The following is a 22536-nucleotide window of genomic DNA, read 5'->3' as shown; positions in this document are numbered from 1 at the left end:
GGAAGGCTATTCCAAAACTTCACTCCTCTGATGGTTAGAAACCTTCGTCTAATTTCAAGTCTAAACTTCCCGATGACCAGTTTATATTCATTTGTTCTTGTGTCCACACTGGTACTGAGCTTAAATAATTCCTCTCCCTCTCCGGTATTTATCCCTCTGATATATTTATAGAGAGCAATCATATCTCCCCTCAACCTTCTTTTGGTTAGGCTAAACAAGCCAAGCTCCTTGAGTCTTCTTTCATAAGACAGGTTTTCCATTCCTCTGATCATCCTAGTAGCCCTTCTCTGTACCTGTTCCAGTTTGAATTCATCCTTCTTAAACATGGGAGACCAGAAACTGCACACAATATTCCAGGTGAGGTCTCACCAGTGCCTTGTATAACGGTACTAAAACCTCCTTATCTCTACTGGAAATACCTTTCCTGACGCATCCCAAGACCACATTAGCTTTTTTCAAGGCCATATCACATTGGCGGCTCATAGTCATCCTGTGATCAATCAATACTCCAAGGTCCTTCTCCTCCTCCGTTATTTCTAACTGATGCGTCCCCAGCTTATAACTAAAATTCTTGTTATTAATCCCTAAATGCATGACCGTACACTTCTCACTATTAAATTTCATCCTATTACTATTACTCCAGTTTACAAGGTCATCCAGATCTTCCTGTATGATATCCTGGTCTCTCTCTAAATGGCAATACCTCCCAGCTTTGTATCATCCGCAAACTTTATTAGCACACTCCCACTTTTTGTGCTGAGGTCAGTAATAAAAAGATTAAAGAAGACTGGTCCCAAAACTGATCCCTGAGGAACTCCACTGGTAACCTCTCTCCAGTCTGACAGTTCACCTTTCAGTATGACCCGTTGTAGTCTCCCTGTTAACCAATTCCTTATCCACCTTTCAATGTTCATATTGATCCCCATCTTTTCCAAATTAACTAATAATTCCCCATGTGGCACAGTATCAAACGCCTTACTGAAATCTAGGTAAATTAAATCCACTGCGTTTCCTTTGTCTAAAAAATCTGTTCCTTTCTCAAAGAAGGAGATCAGACTGGTTTGGCACGATCTACCTTTTGTAAAACCTTGTTGTATTTTGTCCCATTTACCATTGACCTCAATGTCCTTATCTACATTTCCTTCAAAATTTTTTCCAAGACCTTTCATACTACAGATGTCAAACTAATAGGCCTGTAGTTACCTGGATCACCTTTTTTTCCTTTCTTAAAAATAGGAACTATGTTATCAATTCTCCAATCAAATGGTACAGTTTACAGAGTCATTAAAAACATTTGCTAATGGGCTTGCAATTTCATGTGCCAATTCCTTTAATATTCTTGGATGACTATTATCTGGGTCCCCCGATTTAGTCCCATTAAGCTGTTCGAGTTTGGCTTCTACCTCGGATGTGGTAATATCTACCTCCATATCCTCATTCCCATTATCCCTAAGATCCTCATTAGCTTTATTAAAGACTGAGGCAAAGTTATTTGTTTAGATATTGGGCCATGCCTGGATTATCCTTAACCTCCACTCCAACCTCAGTGTTTAGCGGTCCCACTTCTTCTTTCTTTGTTTTCTTCTTATTTATATGGCTATAGAACCTTTTACTATTGGTTTTAATTCCCTTTGCAAGGTCCAACCCTACTTGACTTTTAGCCTGTCTCACTTTATCCCTACATGGTCTGATCTCAATAAGGTAGCTTTCCTTGCTGATCCCTCCCATCTTCCACTCCCTGTATGCTTTCTGCTTTTTCTTAATCACCTCTCTGAGATGCTTGCTCATCCAGCTTGGTCTACAACTCCTGCCTATGAATTTTTTCCCCTTTCTTGGGATGCAGGCTTCCAATAGCTTCTGCAGCTTTGACTTAAAGTAATCCCAGGCCTCCTCTACCTTTAGATCCATAAATTCTTCAGTCCAATCCACTTCCCTAACTAATTTCCTTAATTTTTGAAAGTCAGCCCTTTTGAAATCAAAAACTCTAGTCACAGATTTATTTTTGTTTGTCCTTCCATTCAGTTTGAACTGAATTAGCTCATGATCACTTGACCAAAGATTGTCCCCTACAACCATTTCTTCTATGAGGTCCTCACTACTCACCAAAACCAAATCTAAAATGACACCCCCTCTATCTAGTCGGTTCAGCAACTACTTGGTGAAGGAATCCATCAGCTATCGCATCTAGGAAAATCTGAGCCCTATTGTTATTACTAGCACTCGTCCTCCAGTCTATATCTGGGAAGTTAAAGTCTCCCATGATCATGCAGTTTCCATTAGTATTTACTTCATTAAAAACATTAAAGAGGGCTCTACCCATATCCAAATTAGATCCCGGCGGTCTATAGCACACCCCAAGCACTATCACAGGGGAGGCTCTAGTAGTTTTCTTACCCAATGTGATTTTTGCCCAGACAGACTCTGTCTTATCCATTCCATCGCTTCTGATTTCTTTACATTCTACCTTATCACTGATATGCAATGCTACTCCACCACCTTTACCTTTATTTCTGTCTTTCCTAAACAGCACATACCCTTCCATACCTGTAGTCCAGTCATGACTACTATTCCACCATTTTTCTGTTATCCTTATAATATCTGGTTTCACTTCCTGCGCCAGTAGCTCTAGTTCCTCCATTTTGTTACCTAGGCTCCTCGCATTGGTGTACAAACATCTTAATTTTTGCTGTTTGGCCTCGCTCACGTTCTGTACCCGATTAGGCACGGTCATTCTACAGCCAGTATGACCTATTAGACTGGTATCCACACTGCCCTCCGCCTTATATCCATTCTCCTACCCACGGCTGTATCCTTTCTTACTTTGTTTTCTTCCCTCTCAATGCTAAAATCCGGCGTGGAAATTACCTGGACATCTCCCAACCGTCTTCCCCAAATTCCTAGTTTAAAGCTCTCAATCAGTTGTGCCAGCCTCCATCCTAGAAGTCTATTTCCTTCCCTACTCAGATGAAGTCCATCCCGAGAGAACTCTCCTCTGTCCATGAGCGCCTCCCAGTGGCCATACATCCCAAAGCCCTCCTTATAGCACCACTGCCTACGCCAACTAATGATGGGCATAATCTTGTCACACCTTCGTTGCCCTTCTCTAGGAACAGGCAAAATCCCACTAAACATCACCCGAGCTTCGATTTCCTTAAGCATCTTCCCCAGCCTAGCATAGTCTCCCTTGATACGTTCCAGCGAGAATCTACCGGTATCATTTGTTCCCACATGAAGGATAATTAGGGGATTCTTTCCCACTCCCTTTAGGATCCTTTTTAACCTCAGGTCTACATCCCGTATCTTAGCACCTGGAAGACAGCACACCCTTATATTCTCCGGATCAGCTCTCGTTACAGGCCTGTCTATTCTTCTCAGTAAAGAGTCCCCGATCACGTAGACCTGCCTATTCCTGGTGACTGTGCTATTCTCCAATCTATCCCCTGTTCCCTCTGCCTGCAAGTTCTTTCTATTCCTATTCTCCCTTGTAATCCTCTTCCACCCATCCTGTATTCTCCTGGGACTCATATTTGGTGTAGTCTCCATTGACTCTTCCCCTTTTCCTATAGGACTAGGCTAATGTAGTGCCCATCTTTAAAAAAAGGGAAGAAGGAGGATCCCGGGAACTACAGGCCAGTCAGCCTCACCTCAGTCCCTGGAAAAATCATGGAGCAGGTCCTCAATCTGAAGCTCTTAGAGAAGAGGAAAGTGATCAGGAACAGTCAGCATGGATTCACCAAGGGCAAGTCATGCCTGACTAATCTAATTGCCTTCTATGACGAGATAACTGGCTCTGTAGATGAGGGGAAAGCAGTGGATGTGTTGTTCCTTGACTTTAGCAAAGCTTTTGACACAGTCTCCCACAGTATTCTTGTCAGTAAGTTAAAGAAGTATGGGCTGGATGAATGGACTATAAGGTGGGTAGAAAGCTGGCTAGATTGTCGGGCTCAACGGGTAGTGATCAATGGCTCCATGTCTAGGTGGCAGCTGGTATCAAGTGGAGTGACCCAAGGGTCGGTCCTCGGGCCGGTTTTGTTCAGTATCTTCATAAACGATCTGGAGGATGGTGGGGATTGCACCCTCAGCAAGTTTGCAGATGACACTAAACTGGGAGGAGAGGTAGATACGCTGGAAGGTAGGGATAGGATACAGAAGGCCCTGAACAAATTAGAGGATTGGGCCAAAAGAAATCTGATGAGGTTCAACAAGGGCAAGTGCAGAGTCCTGCACTTAGGACGGAAAAATCCCATGAACCGCTACAGACTAGGGACCGAATGGCTAGGCAGCAGTTCTGCAGAAAAGGACCTAGGGATTACAGTGGACGAGAAGCTGGATATGAGTCAACACTGTGCCCTTGTTGCCAAGAAGGCCAGTGGCATTTTGGGATGTATAAGTAGGGGCATTGCCAGCAGATCGAGGGACATGATCGTTCCCCTCTATTTGACATTGGTGAGGCCTCACCTGGAGTACTATGTCCGGTTTGGGGCTCTACACTACAAGAAGGATGTGGAAACATTGGAAAGAGTCCAGTGGGGGGCAACAAAAATGATTAGGGGACAGGAACACATGACTTATGAGGAGAGGCTGAGGGAACTGGGATTGTTTAGTCTGCAGAAGAGAAGAATGAGGGGGGATTTGATAGCTGCTTTCAACTACCTGAAAGGGGGTTCCAAAGAGGATGGATCTAGACTGTTCTCAGTGGAAGCAGATGACAGAACAAGGAGTAATGGTCTCACGTTGCAGTGAGGGAGGTTTAGTTTGGATATTAGGAAAAACTTTTTCACTAGGAGGGTGGTAAAGCATTACCTAGGGAGGTGGTGGAATTTCCTTCCTTAGAAGGTTTTAAGGTCAGGCTTGACAAAGCCCTGGCTGGGATGATTTAGTTGGGGATTGGTCCTGCTTTGAGCAGGGGGTTGGACTTGACTTCCAACCCGGATATTCTATGATTCCTTGTGTCATGCCCTTTCTGTTTCCCAAAAAGTTGCGTTTCTTTTCAATAAATGAATTTTTTGGCTTTGAAAACATTCTTTATTATTGCATTAAGTAAAAGATACCTTAGCCCAGGAAAGCAACAGGCTCTGCAAGGCAGTGCATCATAGGTAGCAAACACAGATTCTTACTAACACTGGAACCACTGCACTTCACTCCCGTACAGGGCACCAAACATTACTGGTGGCTTTCAGCATCAAATTGCTCCCTCAAGGCATCCCTAATCCTTGCAGCCCCGCACTGGGCCCCTCTAATAGCCCTACTCTCTGGTTGTTCAAATTCAGCCTTCAGGTGTTGAACCTCTGAGGTCCATGCCTGAGTGAAGCTTTCACCCTTCCCTTCACAAATGTTATGGAGGGTACAGCACACAGATATAACCATGGGGATGTTGTCATCGGTCAGATCCAGCTTCCCATACAGACAGCACCAGCTGCCCTTTAAATGGACACTCCACAGTCATTCTGCACTAAGTCTGTTGTTGAACTGCTCCTTGCTGCCGTCAAGGCTCCCTGTGTAGGTTTTCATGAGCCATGGCATTAAAGGGAAGCGAGGTCTCCAAGGATCACAATGGGCATTTTGACTTCCCCTACGGTGATCGTCTGGTCTGGGAAGAAAGTCCTGGCTTGCAGCTTCCTGAACAGGCCTGTGTTCCGAAAGATGCGTGCGTCATGCACCTTTCCGAATCAACCTGTGTTAATGTAAATGAAATGCTCACGGTGATCCACAAGCACCTGGAGAACCATAGAGAAATACCCCTTCCAATTTATGTACTCAGAGGCTAGGTGGACTGGTGCCAGAATTGGAATATGCATCCCATCTATCGCTCCTCCGCAGTTAGGGAAACCCATTTGTGCAAAGCCAGCCACAATGTCACCCATGTTACCCAGAGTCATGGTTCTTCTGAGCAGGATGCGATTAATGGCTCTGCAAACTTGCATCAACACGATTCCAACGGTCAACTTTCCCACTCCAAACTGGTTAGCGACCGATCGGTAGCTGTCTGGAGTTGCCAGTTTCCAGACTGCAATAGCCACCCACTTCTCCACTGGCAGTGCAGCTCTCAATCTTGTGTCCTTGTGTCGCAGGGTGGGGGTGAGCTCCTCACACAGTCCCATGAAAGTGGCTTTTCTCATCCTAAAGTTCTGCAGCCACTGCTCGTCATCCCAGACTTGTATGACGATGTGATCCCACCACTCAGTGCTCGTTTCCCGAGCCCAAAAGCCGTGTTCCACTATGGTGAGCATGTCCGTGAATGCCACAAGCAATCTCGTGTTGTATGCATTATGCAAGTCAACATCATCGTTGGACTCCTCACTATCAGTGTGTAGCTTAAGGAGTAACTCGACTGCAATTCGTGAAGTGCTGGCGAGACCCACCAGCATATTCCTCAGCAGTTCGGGATCCATTCCCACACCCTGAAAGGGAAGACAGAGCCTGCAGTACAGAAAATGTTGAAAGATGGTGCCAAATGTGGAGGGAAGCACAGGGATTGCTGGGATGCAAAGCAATGCATCACAGGGCATTGGGACAGGACCCAGAATGCCTCGCAATCCCCCACCCCCTTCCCACAAGCCACAGCGCCAGAATGGGAAGAGGTGCTCTGTGGGATAGCTGCCCATAATGCACCGCTCCCAATGCCGCCGCAAGTGCCACAAATGTGGCCATGCCAGTGCGCTTGCAGCTGACAGTGTGAACACACTGCAGTGCTTTCCCGACTGCAGTCTCTGAGGGCTGGTTTAACTCACAGCGCTCTACATCTGCAAGTGTAGCCATGCCCTTAGTAACCAGCATCCAAAACTTCCATGAAAGCACCCTTACTCCCCAAGGGACTGAATGGATCCAGAGTGTCTTTCCCTATACTCTGTTATACTAAAACAGTCTTTTGCTGCTATTCACAGCCAGGGTGAAGCTCTGTCTGTTGTAACGTTCCTATTTCAATTCTAATGTGTTTCAATTGTTTGATGGTTCCTCTGATGGTTTTTCATTGATAGTTTTGGGAGAGGACAAGGGTGGTCAATTGAGCCTTGCACTACCTCACCGGCTGATTAGGGCAGAGTGACAACTCGCTCTTGCTTGAATGGGTCATCCCTGAGGCCCATTACTTCTTGGTGATTGCACATTTGTACTCTAAGGCCTGGTCAACACTGGGAAATTAGGTCAGTATAACTACAAGGCTCAGATGTGGGAAAAATTCACTCTCCTGAACACCACAGTTAAACCGACCTAACCCCTGATGTAGGCAATGCTAGGTCAATGGGACCTAGCTATGGCATCTTGGGGAGGTGAATTACCTACACCAAAGGGAGAAGCCCCGCTGTTAGCATAGGTAATAACTTCACTGAAGTGCTGCAGCGGCACAGCTGCACCACTGCAGCGTTTTAAGTGTAGACAAGCCCTTAATCCATAAAGCATACTTTCAGTATAAACATATTATTCCTTAAATATTACCCTTACATACATCTTGCAAGGAGTATGAGTTCTGACAAAATTACAAGCTTTCTGTAGCACCTCACGATATCCCTTATGGATAAAAATCCTGCAAGATATGTGTTTGATGAAATGAGTTTGACAGGTCCGAGGTGAGAGTTGTTTACAAAAAATGGGACCCTTTGTCAAGGGGTCTCTGTGTCACGTTCACCCCTAACGAATAGAAAATTCCAAAATATATCAGTGAATCAAAAGTGAACAAAAATCATTTGGGGTTGATCAAAACCTTTTGTTTGACCTAAACCAAAATGTTTCATTTGTGTGCACTTTTTAAAATAAAAGCAAAGGAAATGAATGGCAGCACCATCTCTCTTATAACCTTTAATACAGGGGGAATTCAAGCATTCACGTGGGTTCAATTTCCCTCTCTGCCTCATGTGGAGAAGGGACTTGAACTTGGGTTCCCCACACTGCAGGATAGTGCCTTAACCTCTGGACTATGGGGTAGTTTAGTGCAGGTGTTTCAATCTCTCCTGTTGAAGTTATTCCACTGTAGCTAAATAATTAGTCATTAGAGCTGGGCCATGAACTTGAGCCTCCCACCTGCCAAGTGAGCACCCTGATGACTAGGCTATAAGGCAGTCCAGGTTGGGTGTCTCAGTCTTTCATGGTGAAGCTGTTCTGCTTAGTATAAAATACTTGAATAGACATTGGGCCACAGAGAAGGACTCTGTAGTCTGGACTGTTAAGAGAAGACTAGTGACCTTTTGAAAGAGTAGTGTCAATTATACTGAAAAGGGTAACTCTCATGAACAGAGAGAATGAATCTTTGTGTTCTGGCATTTTATTTTGCATGGGGAAAAAAAAATCAGCATTTGAAGAGAAAAAGCAGCATTTCTCTATCTCCAGCACCAGAGCAAATCTTTCCCTCTCTCTCTCTCCCTTCCTCATCTTCTGAGTCTCTGCATTCCCCTCCCACTCCATTTTTTTAATGTCACATTTGCTACCTCTTTGAGTTCCTTATTTTTTCAGTCTTTCTCCTGTCACGTATTTTTGTGCCTCTTTGGAATAGAGGTCTTGAAGTAATTCTAAGCAGTTTGCCTCTGCAAGTTTTTCACATACTTGTTGCAAGAAGAAACTGACATGTAGCTGAACTGCAACGGAAAACAGAATGATTCTAAGTCATTCTGTCTTTACAGCAGGCATGAGACTATTTTGTAGAGGAAAACTGAATGGAGACAGTTTCCTTTTGCATTAACTATTATATATATGGAGCGCCGCAGAAAAAACAAACAAATCCATGAACCTTTTCCTGGAACTCCACTTTTCCCGGTGGTCCTTCTGAAACAGACCAATCTATTTTATTAGCAAATTTCCCTATTTATGACTTTCTAGGTGACATTTACAAAGATAAATATATCCTCTGGGTTCTTCAAGAACAATCAAATCCTTGCTTTGAGCCAAAAAACAAAATAAAAAAAAAAAACCCACCAATCTCTTATCCAAATAGAATCATAGAATATCAGGGTTGGAAGGGACCTCAGGAGGTCATCTAGTCCAACCCCCTGCTCAAAAGCAGGACCAATCCCCAGTTAAATCATCCCAGCCAGGGCTTTGTCAAGACTGACCTTAAAAACTTCTAAGGAAGGAGATTCCACCACCTCCTTAGGCAACACATTCCAGTGTTTCACCACCCTCCTAGTGAAAAAGTTTTTCCTAATATCCAACCTAAACCTCCCCCACTGCAACTTGAGACCATTACTCCTTGTCCTGTCCTCTTCTACCACTGATAATAGTCTAGAACCATCCTCTCTGGAACCACCTCGCAGGTAGTTGAAAGCAGCTATCAAATCCCCCCTCATTCTTCTCTTCTGCAGACTAAACAATCCCAGTTCCCTCAGCCTCTCCTCATAAGTCATGTGTTCCAGTCCCCTAATCATTTTTGTTGCCCTTCGCTGGACTCTTTCCAATTTATCCACATCCTTCTTGTAGTGTGGGGCCCAAAACTGGACACAGTACTCCAGATGAGGCCTCACCAATGTCGAATAGAGGGGGACAATCACGTCCCTCGATCTGCTCGCTATGCCCCTACTTATACATCCCAAAATGCCATTGGCTTTCTTGGCAACAAGGGCACACTGCTGACTCATATCCAGCTTCTCGTCCACTGTCACCCCTAGGTCCTTTTCCGCAGAGCTGCTGCCGAGCCATTCGGTCCCTAGTCTGTAGCAGTGCATTGGGTTCTTCCGTCCTAAGTGCAGGACCCTGCACTTATCCTTATTGAACCTCATCAGATTTCTTTTGGCCCAATCCTCCAATTTGTCTAGGTCCCTCTGTATCCTATCCCTGCCCTCCAGCGTATCTACCACTCCTCCCAGTTTAGTATCATCCGCAAATTTGCTGAGAGTGCAATCCACACCATCCTCCAGATCATTTATGAAGATATTGAACAAAACCGGCCCCAGGACCGACCCCTGGGGCACTCCACTTGACACTGGCTGCCAACTAGACATGGAGCCATTGATCACTACCCGTTGAGCCCGACAATCTAGCCAACTTTCTACCCACCTTATAGTGCATTCATCCAGCCCACATTTCTTTAACTTGCTGACAAGAATAATGTGGGAGACCGTGTCAAAAGCTTTGCTAAAGTCAAGAAACAATACATCCACTGCTTTCCCTTCATCCACAGAACCAGTAATCTCATCATAAAAGGCGATTAGATTAGTCAGGCATGACCTTCCCTTGGTGAATCCATGCTGACTGTTCCTGATCACTTTCCTCTCATGCAAATGCTTCAGGATTGATTCTTTGAGGACCTGCTCCATGATTTTTCCAGGGACTGAAGTGAGGCTGACTGGCCTGTAGTTCCCAGGATCCTCCTTCTTCCCTTTTTTAAAGATTGGCACTACATTAGCCTTTTTCCAGTCATCCGAGACTTCCCCCGTTCGCCATGAGTTTTCAAAGATAATGGCCAATGGCTCTGCAATCACAGCCGCCAATTCCTTTAGCACTCTCGGATGCAACTCGTCCGGCCCCATGGACTTGTGTACGTCCAGCTTTTCTAAATAGTCCCTAACCACCTCTTTCTCCACAGAGGGCTGGCCATCTATTCCCCATGTTGTGATGCCCAGCGCAGCAGTCTGGGAGCTGACCTTGTTCGTGAAGACAGAGGCAAAAAAATCATTGCGTACATTAGCTTTTTCCACATCCTGTGTCACTAGGTTGCCTCCCTCATTCAGTAAGGGGCCCACACTTTCCTTGGCTTTCTTCTTGTTGCCAACATACCTGAAGAAACCCTTCTTGTTACTCTTGACATCTCTCGCTAGCTGCAGCTCCAGGTGCGATTTGGCCCTCCTGATTTCATTCCTACATGCCTGAGCAATATTTTTATACTCTTCCCTGGTCATATGTCCAACCTTCCACTTCTTGTAAGCTTCTTTTTTATGTTTAAGATCCGCTAGGATTTCACCGTTAAGCCAAGCTGGTCGCCTGCCATATTTACTATTCTTTCGACACATCGGGATGGTTTGTCCCTGTAACCTCAACAGGGATTCCTTGAAATACAGCCAGCTCTCCTGGACTCCTTTCCAAGGAATGAGTTAAAAGAAAAAGAACTGAAATAATTGAAACTTGGCATTAAGCATTCACTATATTCTCTATTCATCACACATTACTGGAACAAAGGAATAATTTTTTTCCTAGGTTACCATCTTATTTTACTTTTGTTTTATGTAAATAATAATTTTTATACTTGTTTCCTCAACATACGATGTAATAAATAGACTATTATATCTAATTTTCTCTTAAGAATACCTTATGTGGCTTTTTTAAAAATAGACATTTTCCATTGTTATAGGGACCAGGCTGATTGAACTACAACATCTTCATATTTTTGATATAAGTTACATTATACATTTACAGAAATTATACTATATAACTAGATATTCCTTTAGAAATTAATGTAAAATTAAGAAAAGCTGTGAAAAATTAACTTGAGAACAATGTGTCCTGGGTTTACTGATCAGACTTTGTAACTAATTACCAGATTTATTTTCCTCAGTTCTATAGTAAGATGGAAATACAAATAAGGCAGAAGTATACAGTAAATATAATGAAGGAGTTTTTAAGTAGTTGAAACCACCCTGAAAAACTATTTACATCTAATTTCACCTCATCTGGCCTCATTATCCATAATCCTTTTAAAAGTTTCCTTCCAATTTCTTTTTTTTTATAGACAATTCATTCTCAGAGCCCATTTTTACGGCTCATTTTCTTATCTTTTTATTCACTATGGTCCCATTCCTGCAACAAGTGCCATCTGAACAGAATATATGTTGCATATCTATCTGCATGATTGGGATAATAGTGAGTAGAAAGTTAAGAAACCGTCATTAAGATGGACTTGTCAAGTTTAATTAGTCTATTCCATATTTTTTGACACACTGCGTTTTATGTGGAAGACTAAGATATATGTGTGTGTGTCCCAGTATTGCTCCTTTAAAAACAAACATGCATCAAGGGTGTACTGAAGCACTCAAAAGTCAAGAAATGACAATATCAAAGTTGTCTGTTCAACCTTAACTCAGCCTGTGTGTTTACTGTACAATAATGTTTTTAATTTAGTTTTTTAATGCAGGATTATTAATTGTCCACATGAGACAGTAAATGAGACAAGTAAATGAGACTGTTGTCCTTAGCACCCCTGCTTCACCCATTGCCAGGGCCATAGAACGAATGAGTCAGATTTTGGAAGAGGGAAAAATGGTCTTGTTAAAGCACAGAACTAGGACATAGTAGATCTGAGTTTATTCCTGCCTGGACTTCCTGTATGACCTTTGACAAAATCAAAATCTCTGTGTCTCAATGCTTCCTCTGTAAAATGGAGTTAATACTTCCCATGCTTCACAACAGGATGCGACAAGAACAAGTTTATGAATGTTTCTGAGGTGCTCCAAAACTACAGTGATGGGACTCCTGTAAGTACCCACATCAACAGAAGACTGAACAAGCAACCTTTACTTCTACCTATCCTGACTTGAGCACTTAACTTAGAAACTCTAACATTTTTAATGGAGGTTTTTTGGTATATATTGTACATACAGTGCATGGCATGAGAAGATATCTTTAATCTTCCACAACAACATAACTAAGATAACATATATTAAGATCTAAACTGAACATGTATCAAGGTAACCGAGTCATTTAAACATAGCTCGAGTTCCAGACTGGCATCATCACATTATAAACACACCTAAAGGAAAAAGACTTACAAAATATCATACGCTCCTATCTATTACTGACACAATCAGAGCAGAGTAATTGCTGACCTATCACATTGGTTTTGTCACTCCTATATGTTCTCATTGTCTTCCTCATACTCCATATCTACCTACTAATACCTAGTGATAATCTAAACAAGAAGAACTCTCTACTATGGTGTAGCTGCTTCCATCATTTCACACTGACTCAGACATACGTTTAGCCTTCAGAGTGATGTTTGGGTTTACTGTGTGTGCTTATTGTGTTGTTGTGTGTGGATTTGTGAGCATGGCTAATGAAGTGTGGGGGCTGTAGTGAGGAGCTTTGTCTTTGGGTTTATTATTCTCTCTTAACAGAGCAGCAGGGTTCAGAGGCAGCATGAGACAGCCTAGCTGTTCCACGTTCCCTTTACTTACTGGATTTTGTGATTGTGAGAAAGACAAGATCAAACACTCTTCCAAATACCCGCATCAATGGGAAGACAAGATAGATAACACAGGCCTCCAGAAACTCTTCAGTCAGGAGAGAAAGAAGCTCCCCCAAATATAAGTGGGCAACGTGATCAGAGAACCTCTCCCTTAAACACCTGTTGATATCTGGAGAGCGGGGAAGGACAGCAGTTGGTGGGCACAACACAGAAAAAGATACAGCTGCCCAGAAGGGGTGGGAGGGTGATCTGGGAGAACTTTAGCCAAACTCTGTTCCCTCTGGCTGTAGGTACAGTTACCCATGCCTCTCCAGTTTTTTCAAAAGAAGAGGCTATGTATGCCCTCTCCTCTCTCTATCAAAGGCATGTTAGGTTCCCCCTTAACTGCTGCCGTTAAGGATATATTTTAGATGCTACAACACTGAGTGAGGCTTGTTCCTTTTTTAGGAAGAAGGAATCCTAGAACTCCCCAAAACTCCACTAAAAATATTTTTTTTAGTTACACTCATATTTGGGAATTACTGGCCTTCACTAGTTTTTCTGAAGAACTGAGGGTCAGAGAAAGTACAAGTCTTTCTTATCCATAGTTCATGTATTTTATTTGGCTGTTATCACATCAAAGAACAACAGCATGTGTTGAATTCTCAGATTGCTGGCACCAAGAACAAATAAACTTTGTTCGGCCATAAGCATAACAGCCATTTCATTTTGGCACCTCCTCTGCAGCAATCCACAGACTGCCCATCTAAACCAAACTTTCATAAGCACCTGTATTCTATTGTGTTGGTTCTCAAGCTGCAGTCTATGTCCCAATCTCTTGGAGAGGCCTTCTTAGTAATAGGAAGCATGAAAACTTAGAATCAAGCATGGGGATTCAGATGTTGGGAGTGGAGAGGCTTTGTGAGAGGATCTGTTTCTTATAAAGTGTCTACAAATTCGAGAACCACAACTCCAGTTAACATGTCATATCAACTTGTGAGTGGGCACAAATGTCCTAACATATGGACATGAATGTAAACTGTCAAGCCCATTCTCGTGTATCTGCTTCGGTTGGGAAGGACAACATTAATGGTCAAGAATATTGACAAAGTAGTCCATGAAGTAGCATTCCACTCCTGTGAGTAATGGGAAATGCTATAGATCGTTCAGGTCAAAATTAAAAAAAAAAATCAAATAGCTTGCACACCAAAGAAAAGCATATGAATCCAACGGCTCTTCACCTTCTTATAAGGCCTTTGCTTACGGTTTCCACAAAAACAGATTATTTTGGTAGACAGCTTCATATGAGTGAATAAGTTAAAAAAAAAAAAGGGGGAGAGAAAGATTACTTCATTAGCAGAAAATTCACATACCATTTCTGTTCAATGAGTCCCTCTCACAGATTACTTTAGCAGTTCGGCAATTATTCTAAAGCTTCCCACTCCGTTTAACATTGCACCTAGGTTGTTTACTCAATCAGAACCCTGTTCCTACAGAGAAGTCAGCCTGATTTTATATATATATTTATTTTAAACACACACTACCTTCCTCCCACTCCCCCACTGGAACAGATTTTGATCAGAATAGGACTCTTCAGATGAGTCTATTTGTAGCAACAGTATCATTATTACCTAAACAGGCAAAGCACAGAGATTTGTGCTTATGCTGGCCTTTAGATCACCATCTCAGATTCCCTTGGCTCCTGTAGTTGAGAGCCAAATGAAAACTGATTTACGTGACAGTACAATTTATGTAATCATCACCTTGGTAACTATTTTCCTATTACAATTTAGAACCCTGTCAACAAAGTCATTCAAGCCATTTCATAAAATGTTGTGCTCATTCAGTGAAGAGCCTGGCATGATTTTTTTTTCAACTGGATACTGCGCCTGCTTTTGAAATTAAATTTTTCCCCTTGTGTCAAGGTTCCTCCCCCACTCTGAACTCTAGGGTACAGATGTGGGGACCTGCATGAAAAACCTCCTAAGCTTATCTTTACCAGCTTAGGTCAAAACTTCCCCAAGGTACAAAATATTACACCCGTTGTCCTTGGACTGGCCGCTACCACCACCAAACTAATACTGGTTACTGGGGAAGAGCTGTTTGGACGCGTCCTTCCCCCCAAAATACTTCCCAAAACCTTGCACCCCACTTCCTGGACAAGGTTTGGTAAAAAGCCTCACCAATTTGCCTAGGTGACTACAGACCCAGACCCTTGGATCTTAAGAACAATGAACAATCCTCCCAACACTTGCACCCCCCCTTTCCTGGGAAATGTTGGATAAAAAGCCTCACCAATTTGCATAGGTGACCACAGACCCAAACCCTTGGATCTGAGAACAATGAAAAAGCATTCAGTTTCTTACAAGACGACTTTTAATAAAAACAGAAGTAAATAGAAATGAAGAAATCCCCCCTGTAAAATCAGGATGGTAGATATCTTACAGGGTAATTAGATTCAAAAACATAGAGAACCCCTCTAGGCAAAACCTTAAGTTACAAAAAAGATACACAGACAGAAATAGTTATTCTATTCAGCACAATTCTTTTCTCAGCCATTTAAAGAAATCATAATCTAACACATAGCTAGCTAGATTACTTACTAAAAGTTCTAAGACTCCATTCCTGGTCTATCCCCGGTAAAGACCAGCATATAGACAGACACACAGACCCTTTGTTTCTCTCCCTCCTCCCAGCTTTTGAAAGTATCTTGTCTCCTCATTGGTCATTTTGGTCAGGTGCCAGCGAGGCTACCTTTAGCTTCTTAACCCTTTACAGGTGAGAGGAGCTTTCCCCTGGCCAGGAGGGATTTCAAAGGGGTTTACCCTTCCCTTTTTATTTATGACACCTTGATACTAAACTAGAGATCACTCATGTTTCCAAGGGGTGTACAAACTTTGCTAACAGGTTGAACTAGACATTTTAAGAACAAAACATGCATATTCAACAAATGTTGACTTTACAAACAATCTTACAGCCTCAAAAAGGCAGTGACTTTCCATCAGCTGAAAAGTGTAAATGCAAAATACACACCACATGCACAATTTCTATAAAAAGAATTCTATAAAACCCCACAAGAGATTAAAAAAATGTCACCTCAGTGATGCAACAATTTTCAGACAACTCTATGTGCCCGTACATAACTCACAGTAACTGAGCATGTAGGAATGTATATTGCACTTTTAGCATGAACTACAGACTGTGGATGTATATCACAACCTCAGCAACAAATACAAAACACTAACTCAGAGAAGTTACATTAGTAGGTCACGTGACATTCATTTTAATATATGTTAAAGAGAACTAATATCCCTCCTGATTTTTTCTATGCAGTTAAATAAAAATTTTATTAGCATATTTTTACATTAGGTTTTTATAGTTATGTATTTTACATATATATAAATAAATTTCTCCAGTTAAGTAACAAGATTTCCTTCCATTAAAATAAATTTCCAATATAACATGCAACTGAATTAGGAATTAGGTTGCATATCATTTTCACCATTAACAATGGAGCTGTAAGACATATTAGTTCTATAAATGTCTGGCTGACCTATGTTAAAAAAAAAAAAGCCTTTAATTGCAAGTTGTTTTATAAAATCAGCTCTGGAAGATGTAAATGTTTTAAGCTCCATGCGACTTCCAAAACAAAATAAATATTTATGAAAGTTCTTTCAGCAAGTTCATTTACCAGCTGGTATTTCTCTATATAGAACATCTACACCATCTTGTGGAGAAGAAAGGTAAAGTAAGAAATCTCTAAAAACTCAAACTGATACCAAGAGCTGTTTTAAAACTTACTAAAACAATACAAAATATTTACATTTCAGAATAGATAGAATTAAACCATTATAATCTGTACATTTCATAAAACATCCAAAAAGCAAGCTAACAGCAACCTCCCATCATGACAATTTAGTGTCATAAGCATTTGTCTTTGTAGATGGGAAATGAGAGAACACAAGATTTGTATAGGATAGCTGCAGAACAAACCTCAAGTCTTCTTATCTTAGAAAATGACAAACATGAAAATCAGTGACAAAACTTAGATCTAACTGATTTAAGACAAATTTTTACATTAAGAGAAATAAAGCTAACACAAAAAGTATGATTCCAAACTTCTGAAAAACAGCCCTGCATAACTGAATTACCAGTATCTTAATAACTACAGCAACATTTTAAATAGTAAATGTTTTAAAAAGGTACTGCAATGTCAAAACTCCCAACCCTTTACAATAAACCTTCCAGATTTGTTTTAGATGAAATAGCTTCCAAATAAATTCAATATATAAAATACGATTTTGATTAAGGGCTGTTACTATAAGGGCGGTTACTATATTTAAGAGTAAACTGAAAATGCAACTGTACTTTCAATAATAAAAATGAAGTTTATTCTCCTACCAGTACGTCATGCACTAAGGCCTGGTATGTCCAAGTATGGTGTAGAGGAGTTGCTAAATCTATGTTTCTGTCAACAAGGACTAACAAAGGCCTTTGGAAGCTGTAAATAAAAGACATTTTGTCAGTAACTCTTTATACATATTTGGAGGAGTCTCTCAGTCTCTTCAGAAATATCACAGATATTCTTTGCAGTTTTTCTGTACTGCCAATCTCTTTAAAATCAGTGACCTCACACCTTAGTGATTCAGGGGCCAAATTAGCAATCAGCATTACCCAAAAGAGTAACAGTATTGTGAATTCATTGTTTCATTTACTACGGTACTACATATTCATATTTAAACAATATGACAGGGGAAATATTTTGTTTATATATATTATTCTCACAGCAAAATGACTGACCAAATATTATTTTATCAACTACAATTGGTTAATAACATAGTAAAAGCATCCTGATTGGTTAATAATTTAGACTGGTTAATAATTAAATCACAGTGTTTTAATACCATGTGCTGCAAAGAGCCGCAGGAGACACACTGAACAGCCACTTACAACTCGGGGGAGCCTGAGTCTGAGTATCACTGCTTTAAATATTATTCTGCAAATTGTATGTACTACCATGCTGAATTTACAACTTTAGGGAGTTTGCCTTGGGACATAATTAACTGAGAGAATTCACAAAGATAAGATTGAGACCAAGAAATCAGCAATATTAAAAAAAGACTGAAAGTTACATTAAATTCTCATCATCCATATAAAAGCCCAAAGAGATATAAACCTTCATATTTCAGGGCAAAAGCCAAATCCTAATTGGCAGGTATTAGAAAGAAACTTCCTGTTTAGGCAGATTATTCCATAATTTTCTGTTACAGAGTTTGTTTCACCTTCCTCTGAAGCATGTTGGAGCTGGCCACTGCCAAAAATGGGATACTGATTAGATAGACATGGGTCTGATGTGATAAGGCAACTCTCACGCTCTGTTATAACTAAAGAGCTACCACACACAATTTTAAATCCAAGTCAAATAACCAGCACCGACCAGCCTTCTTAGTTAATAGCTTAGTTACACAGATTCATGACTGATTACTGAATAGAGACTGTATTAGTATCGATGGGTGATAATCACCTTCTAGCAATGGACATTAATAAAATATTCAGGATGATTAGATTAGATTTGTCAGCAGCTTATGAAATTATTGACTCGTCCACGGAAAGTGGTGAGGTGGACGGATGAAATAGTTTGGGTGGGTTTGGTTCTTCTGAAAAAGATTCTAGGAGTAGTACTGAATCACTGCTTGTGCCCCATGCCCCAAAAGGAACCTCACATCTGCAGTCTCTCTCTCGGGGGCCCATCATGCCACCTCTCCTGTTTGATTTGTACGTGAAGCCACAAAGAGCTTATGGCTTACATTGTCATCAACATGCTGATACTCAACTCCGAGTAAATTTTCAAAAGTGCCTAAGTAGATTAGGAAAAATCAGTGAGATTTAAACTCCTAAAAGGGTGTTTTTTCCTACTTCTGAAAAGGGGACTTCAGCACTTTTTGAACGTTTTATCCCATCTCCTTTTCAATGAACCCAAATACTATCATTTCATTACTCTCCAAGGGTCTGAAGACTAAGCTACAAACTCTGCCACGTCACTGTTTACTCTTTACCCATCTCATTTATGAATATTTCTTCCATGTTAAAATGAATTACGTATTTGAGGGCCAGATCCTGCACAAATTTGTGTGCTGTATAAGCCAGTGCATAGTGGATTTGCAAGCCACATACAAGAGAACAGGCTTCTACAAGGGCATAGCCTATATCACAATGCACTCCAGCTTATCCCCTACATATCATGCCGTTGTTTCCCAGCACATAAAAAGATACAGTGTGTGCACTGTGACTAGATTAACATATCAGTAATTCACATCCTTGTCAATAAGGTAAGAGGTGTAACAACCATCATCAATCAAAAGCAGTTAATACAACTGCTGTATTAGGGACAGGAGAATGAGGAGCCAGGGCAGACAGGTCAGAGTAGACCAGTGGACCCAGAGCAATGTGCCACTACGAGCAATAAGCCTACCTAACTGAAAGACAGTTATTGTTCTGTTAGTAAGAGGTATCTTATGTCTGTGAAAGGCAATGCAAGATGCTTTGTATCACCAGCCCAATGATACATACAGTATGAGGGCACCAAACAGAAGCAGCCTCACCACACAGTCCCAGAAGGTCATAGGGATAAACAGACATGGAAAGTGGTGATCCTCACAGTCCCACAGGGGTAGGTAAAGAGTAGTGGAAGAGAATGGTAGTTGCCAAACCCCCTCCCGGCCCTCCAAAGAACGTAAATTCACGTTGTTGGTAATGATCTTTAAAGGCTTTAATAATCCTGGACTGGGATATTAGAGAGACCGTTTCACTCCATACCTGCCCTGTGGCAATTAGGATTAGCTGGGAAGAACTTGCTGTTTGTTTGTGAGGCTGAAGTAACCAAGACCAATGGCAGGACTCTCTGAGAGAGTTAGTCTGCCTTTTTTATTACCGACTAAATAAAAGGAAGGTTCTGAATATGTCTGAAAGCAACACACCATTCATTCTCATTCTGTAAGTTGATATAGTAGATATTTTTGCAGTATATTTGATTTTTCTGGGTCTACAGTTGAACAAAATGTTTGTCTTCTTTAATTATATGAAAGTTTTTAGCTCAGGATCTGAGGGCTACATTCTGTCTACCCATAGTGTTTAATCTGATGGGGGTTTTGTTCTATTAATATGAACTGACATTTATTTTCCTTAATATTTCTGAAGACTTCATAAAAGCAAGTTACTCTCAGGCATGAACCACGTCTTTGCCTGTGTCTGTACAATGTCTAGCTCAAGAGTCCCAAGCCAAATGGGGCCTTTTAGTGTTACTGCAACAAATATATAAAAATAATGCAAAATAACTGTAGCACACTACCTGAATTGTCCAGCCCCAAGTGTGTCACCTGTGAAAAGACTGTTTCTGGCATCTCTGAGGTTCTCTCGGAGTTTCTTATCTAGTTTCTAAAAAGCAAAGCATCTTTTTACACATCGGTGAGGTTAGCGATTCTCTCAACCAGTTTGTACAATGGACAAAGTTTAAGACAGATGAGCTTCTGCTGATGTCAAGACAACAATTTTCCAAATTTTAGTTTTTCTAATAGTCATGCTACTGCTTAAGTCACACTAACTTACTTTGGACACAGTTTCTCTTACTTGCCATATTGCTATCTTGACAGTTCTGGGCAAATTCCTGATTTTCCAGACAATCCAAGTCCATCTTTAGTGGAGTGTCTGTCTCTCTCTCTCTAAGCACATATTAGTTAGATAAAAAAAAAAAGTGAAGAGAATCCTGCAAGTTTCAAAGTCAGGCACTTGAAAGATAGACAATGCTGGATTTATGACAGGTTTCAGAGGAACAGCCGTGTTAGTCTGTATTCGCAAAAAGAAAATGAGTACTTGTGGCACCTTAGAGACTAACCAATTTATTTGAGCATGAGCTTTCGTGAGCTACAGCTCACTTCTGAGCTGTAGCTCACGAAAGCTCATGCTCAAATAAATTGGTTAGTCTCTAAGGTGCCACAAGTACTCCTTTTCTTTTTGCTGGATTTATGGTTACTCATGCGAACTGAGTTGTTCTGCCTCCGTTGTGTCCAGCTTGTGCACTGAATGAGGCAAGGGTCCAGTGGAAAAAATGTGATTATGTAATTAAAGCCTGTATCATAATGCATATGCACAAGGGGAAGAATTAAGGCTGTACTGACAACTGTAAATATGGCATTTCCCAGCTTTCAAATGCCAGGTGTTCCCACTACAGTCTGCTACATTGTTATTGTTTTGCATTCTGCCAAAAGTTTTCCTGAGGACTGGAAGCGAGAGAAGGGAAATGATGATTTAAAAAAAAAAAAGGAGGACTTGTGGCACCTTAGAGACTAACCAATTTATTTGAGCATAAGCTTTCGTGAGCTACAGCTCTCTTCATCGGATACATTCAGTGGAAAAACTAGTTCAGTTACCATTAAATTTTATATTCTATGAAAAAAATCACATCTCTAATCTGATGTCATTAAAGAGGTAAAAAATTGTAACTGTAGTCTTGTAAAACATTTCAGATGTGCTATTGACTAAGTAACTAAAAACAACAGTGTTTTGTTTTGTTGTCTTTCCAGCAGTCTCTAAACTGGAGTCAGAAATTCTACAACACTCCCTTTGTTGTTTTGGGAGTTATTTGGATCTCTCCCTTTTCCCTCCCTCCCCCACATTTGTTTTTGTTTTGTTTTTTTAAAAAGGAGGAGACAGATATAAGCAGTCAAGTAACCTAGGTTCCCATTCATAGATCTGAGGGGAAGACTGCTGCAGTGAGGCGTTAGATATCTGGGGCCAGCTCCAGGAGGAAGCTTGCAGAGGTGGCTTCAGTTGTCAAGGAGGTAATGAGGGAAAAGGTCTGGCCAAAGGAAAGGAGAGACTAAAAGATCCATTCATCTTCTCTATATGTACAGGGTATGGGAAGCCCAAAGAATTCAGCATAGGCCACTGCAGCTGCTTCATCACTCACGGTTGTCAAACTAAGGAAAAGTGAATCCTATAAGTCTGACAGCATACCATAACAATTCTCACTATGCCAGCATTTGCTGCATTGGCACATTTGGGTGAGTCACATTTTAAGGTTGAAGCTGCTATTATTTCCATTCACATGGGAAAGATTCCTATTGCCCTGTCTTAGCAGGATTTTGAAAGGCTGTTTTAGTCATTTATTCTCCATAGACTTTTCATAGCCAAATGCAGATAAAATATTTTTTCTACATAATTTTAACATTATTTATAATAATGTGTCTAATTAGGTCATATAAGCCATATTTAGATAAGGATAATTGTAGGTGAAATTAAAGTTATATCAGCTTAAAGGGACAAATCTTTCCCATTACTAAGCAATATTGCAGTAAGTAAAGGAGACTTTCTCTAAACATTTATTAACAAAGCAATTATCTACTGTACTCATTCTCCAATTACCTTTGCTTACTATTCGCACATTCCCAATTTACATA

General features: G+C 41.0%; 1 protein-coding gene across 2 annotated transcripts in view; it reads right to left on the bottom strand.

Annotated features, from left to right (window-relative positions):
* Window positions 1–22536, bottom strand: part of SCFD1 (sec1 family domain containing 1) — a 150142-nt gene that overhangs the window by 109122 nt on the left and 18484 nt on the right. For both annotated transcript variants that reach the window (XM_048852399.2, XM_048852400.2), the window contains exons 9-10: window positions 20430–20515; window positions 17483–17582 (exon numbers count right to left, since the gene is read on the bottom strand). In XM_048852399.2, coding sequence (XP_048708356.1) covers window positions 17483–17582; window positions 20430–20515 — 186 coding nt within the window. The remainder of the gene's footprint in view (window positions 1–17482; window positions 17583–20429; window positions 20516–22536) is intronic.

The sequence above is a fragment of the Caretta caretta genome, chromosome 6 (genome assembly GCF_965140235.1).
Source record: "Caretta caretta isolate rCarCar2 chromosome 6, rCarCar1.hap1, whole genome shotgun sequence".
In the NCBI taxonomy this organism is placed as follows: domain Eukaryota; kingdom Metazoa; phylum Chordata; order Testudines; family Cheloniidae; genus Caretta; species Caretta caretta.
The sequence above is the reverse complement of the archived record's forward strand: the minus strand, read 5'-3'. Positions and strand labels throughout refer to the sequence as shown.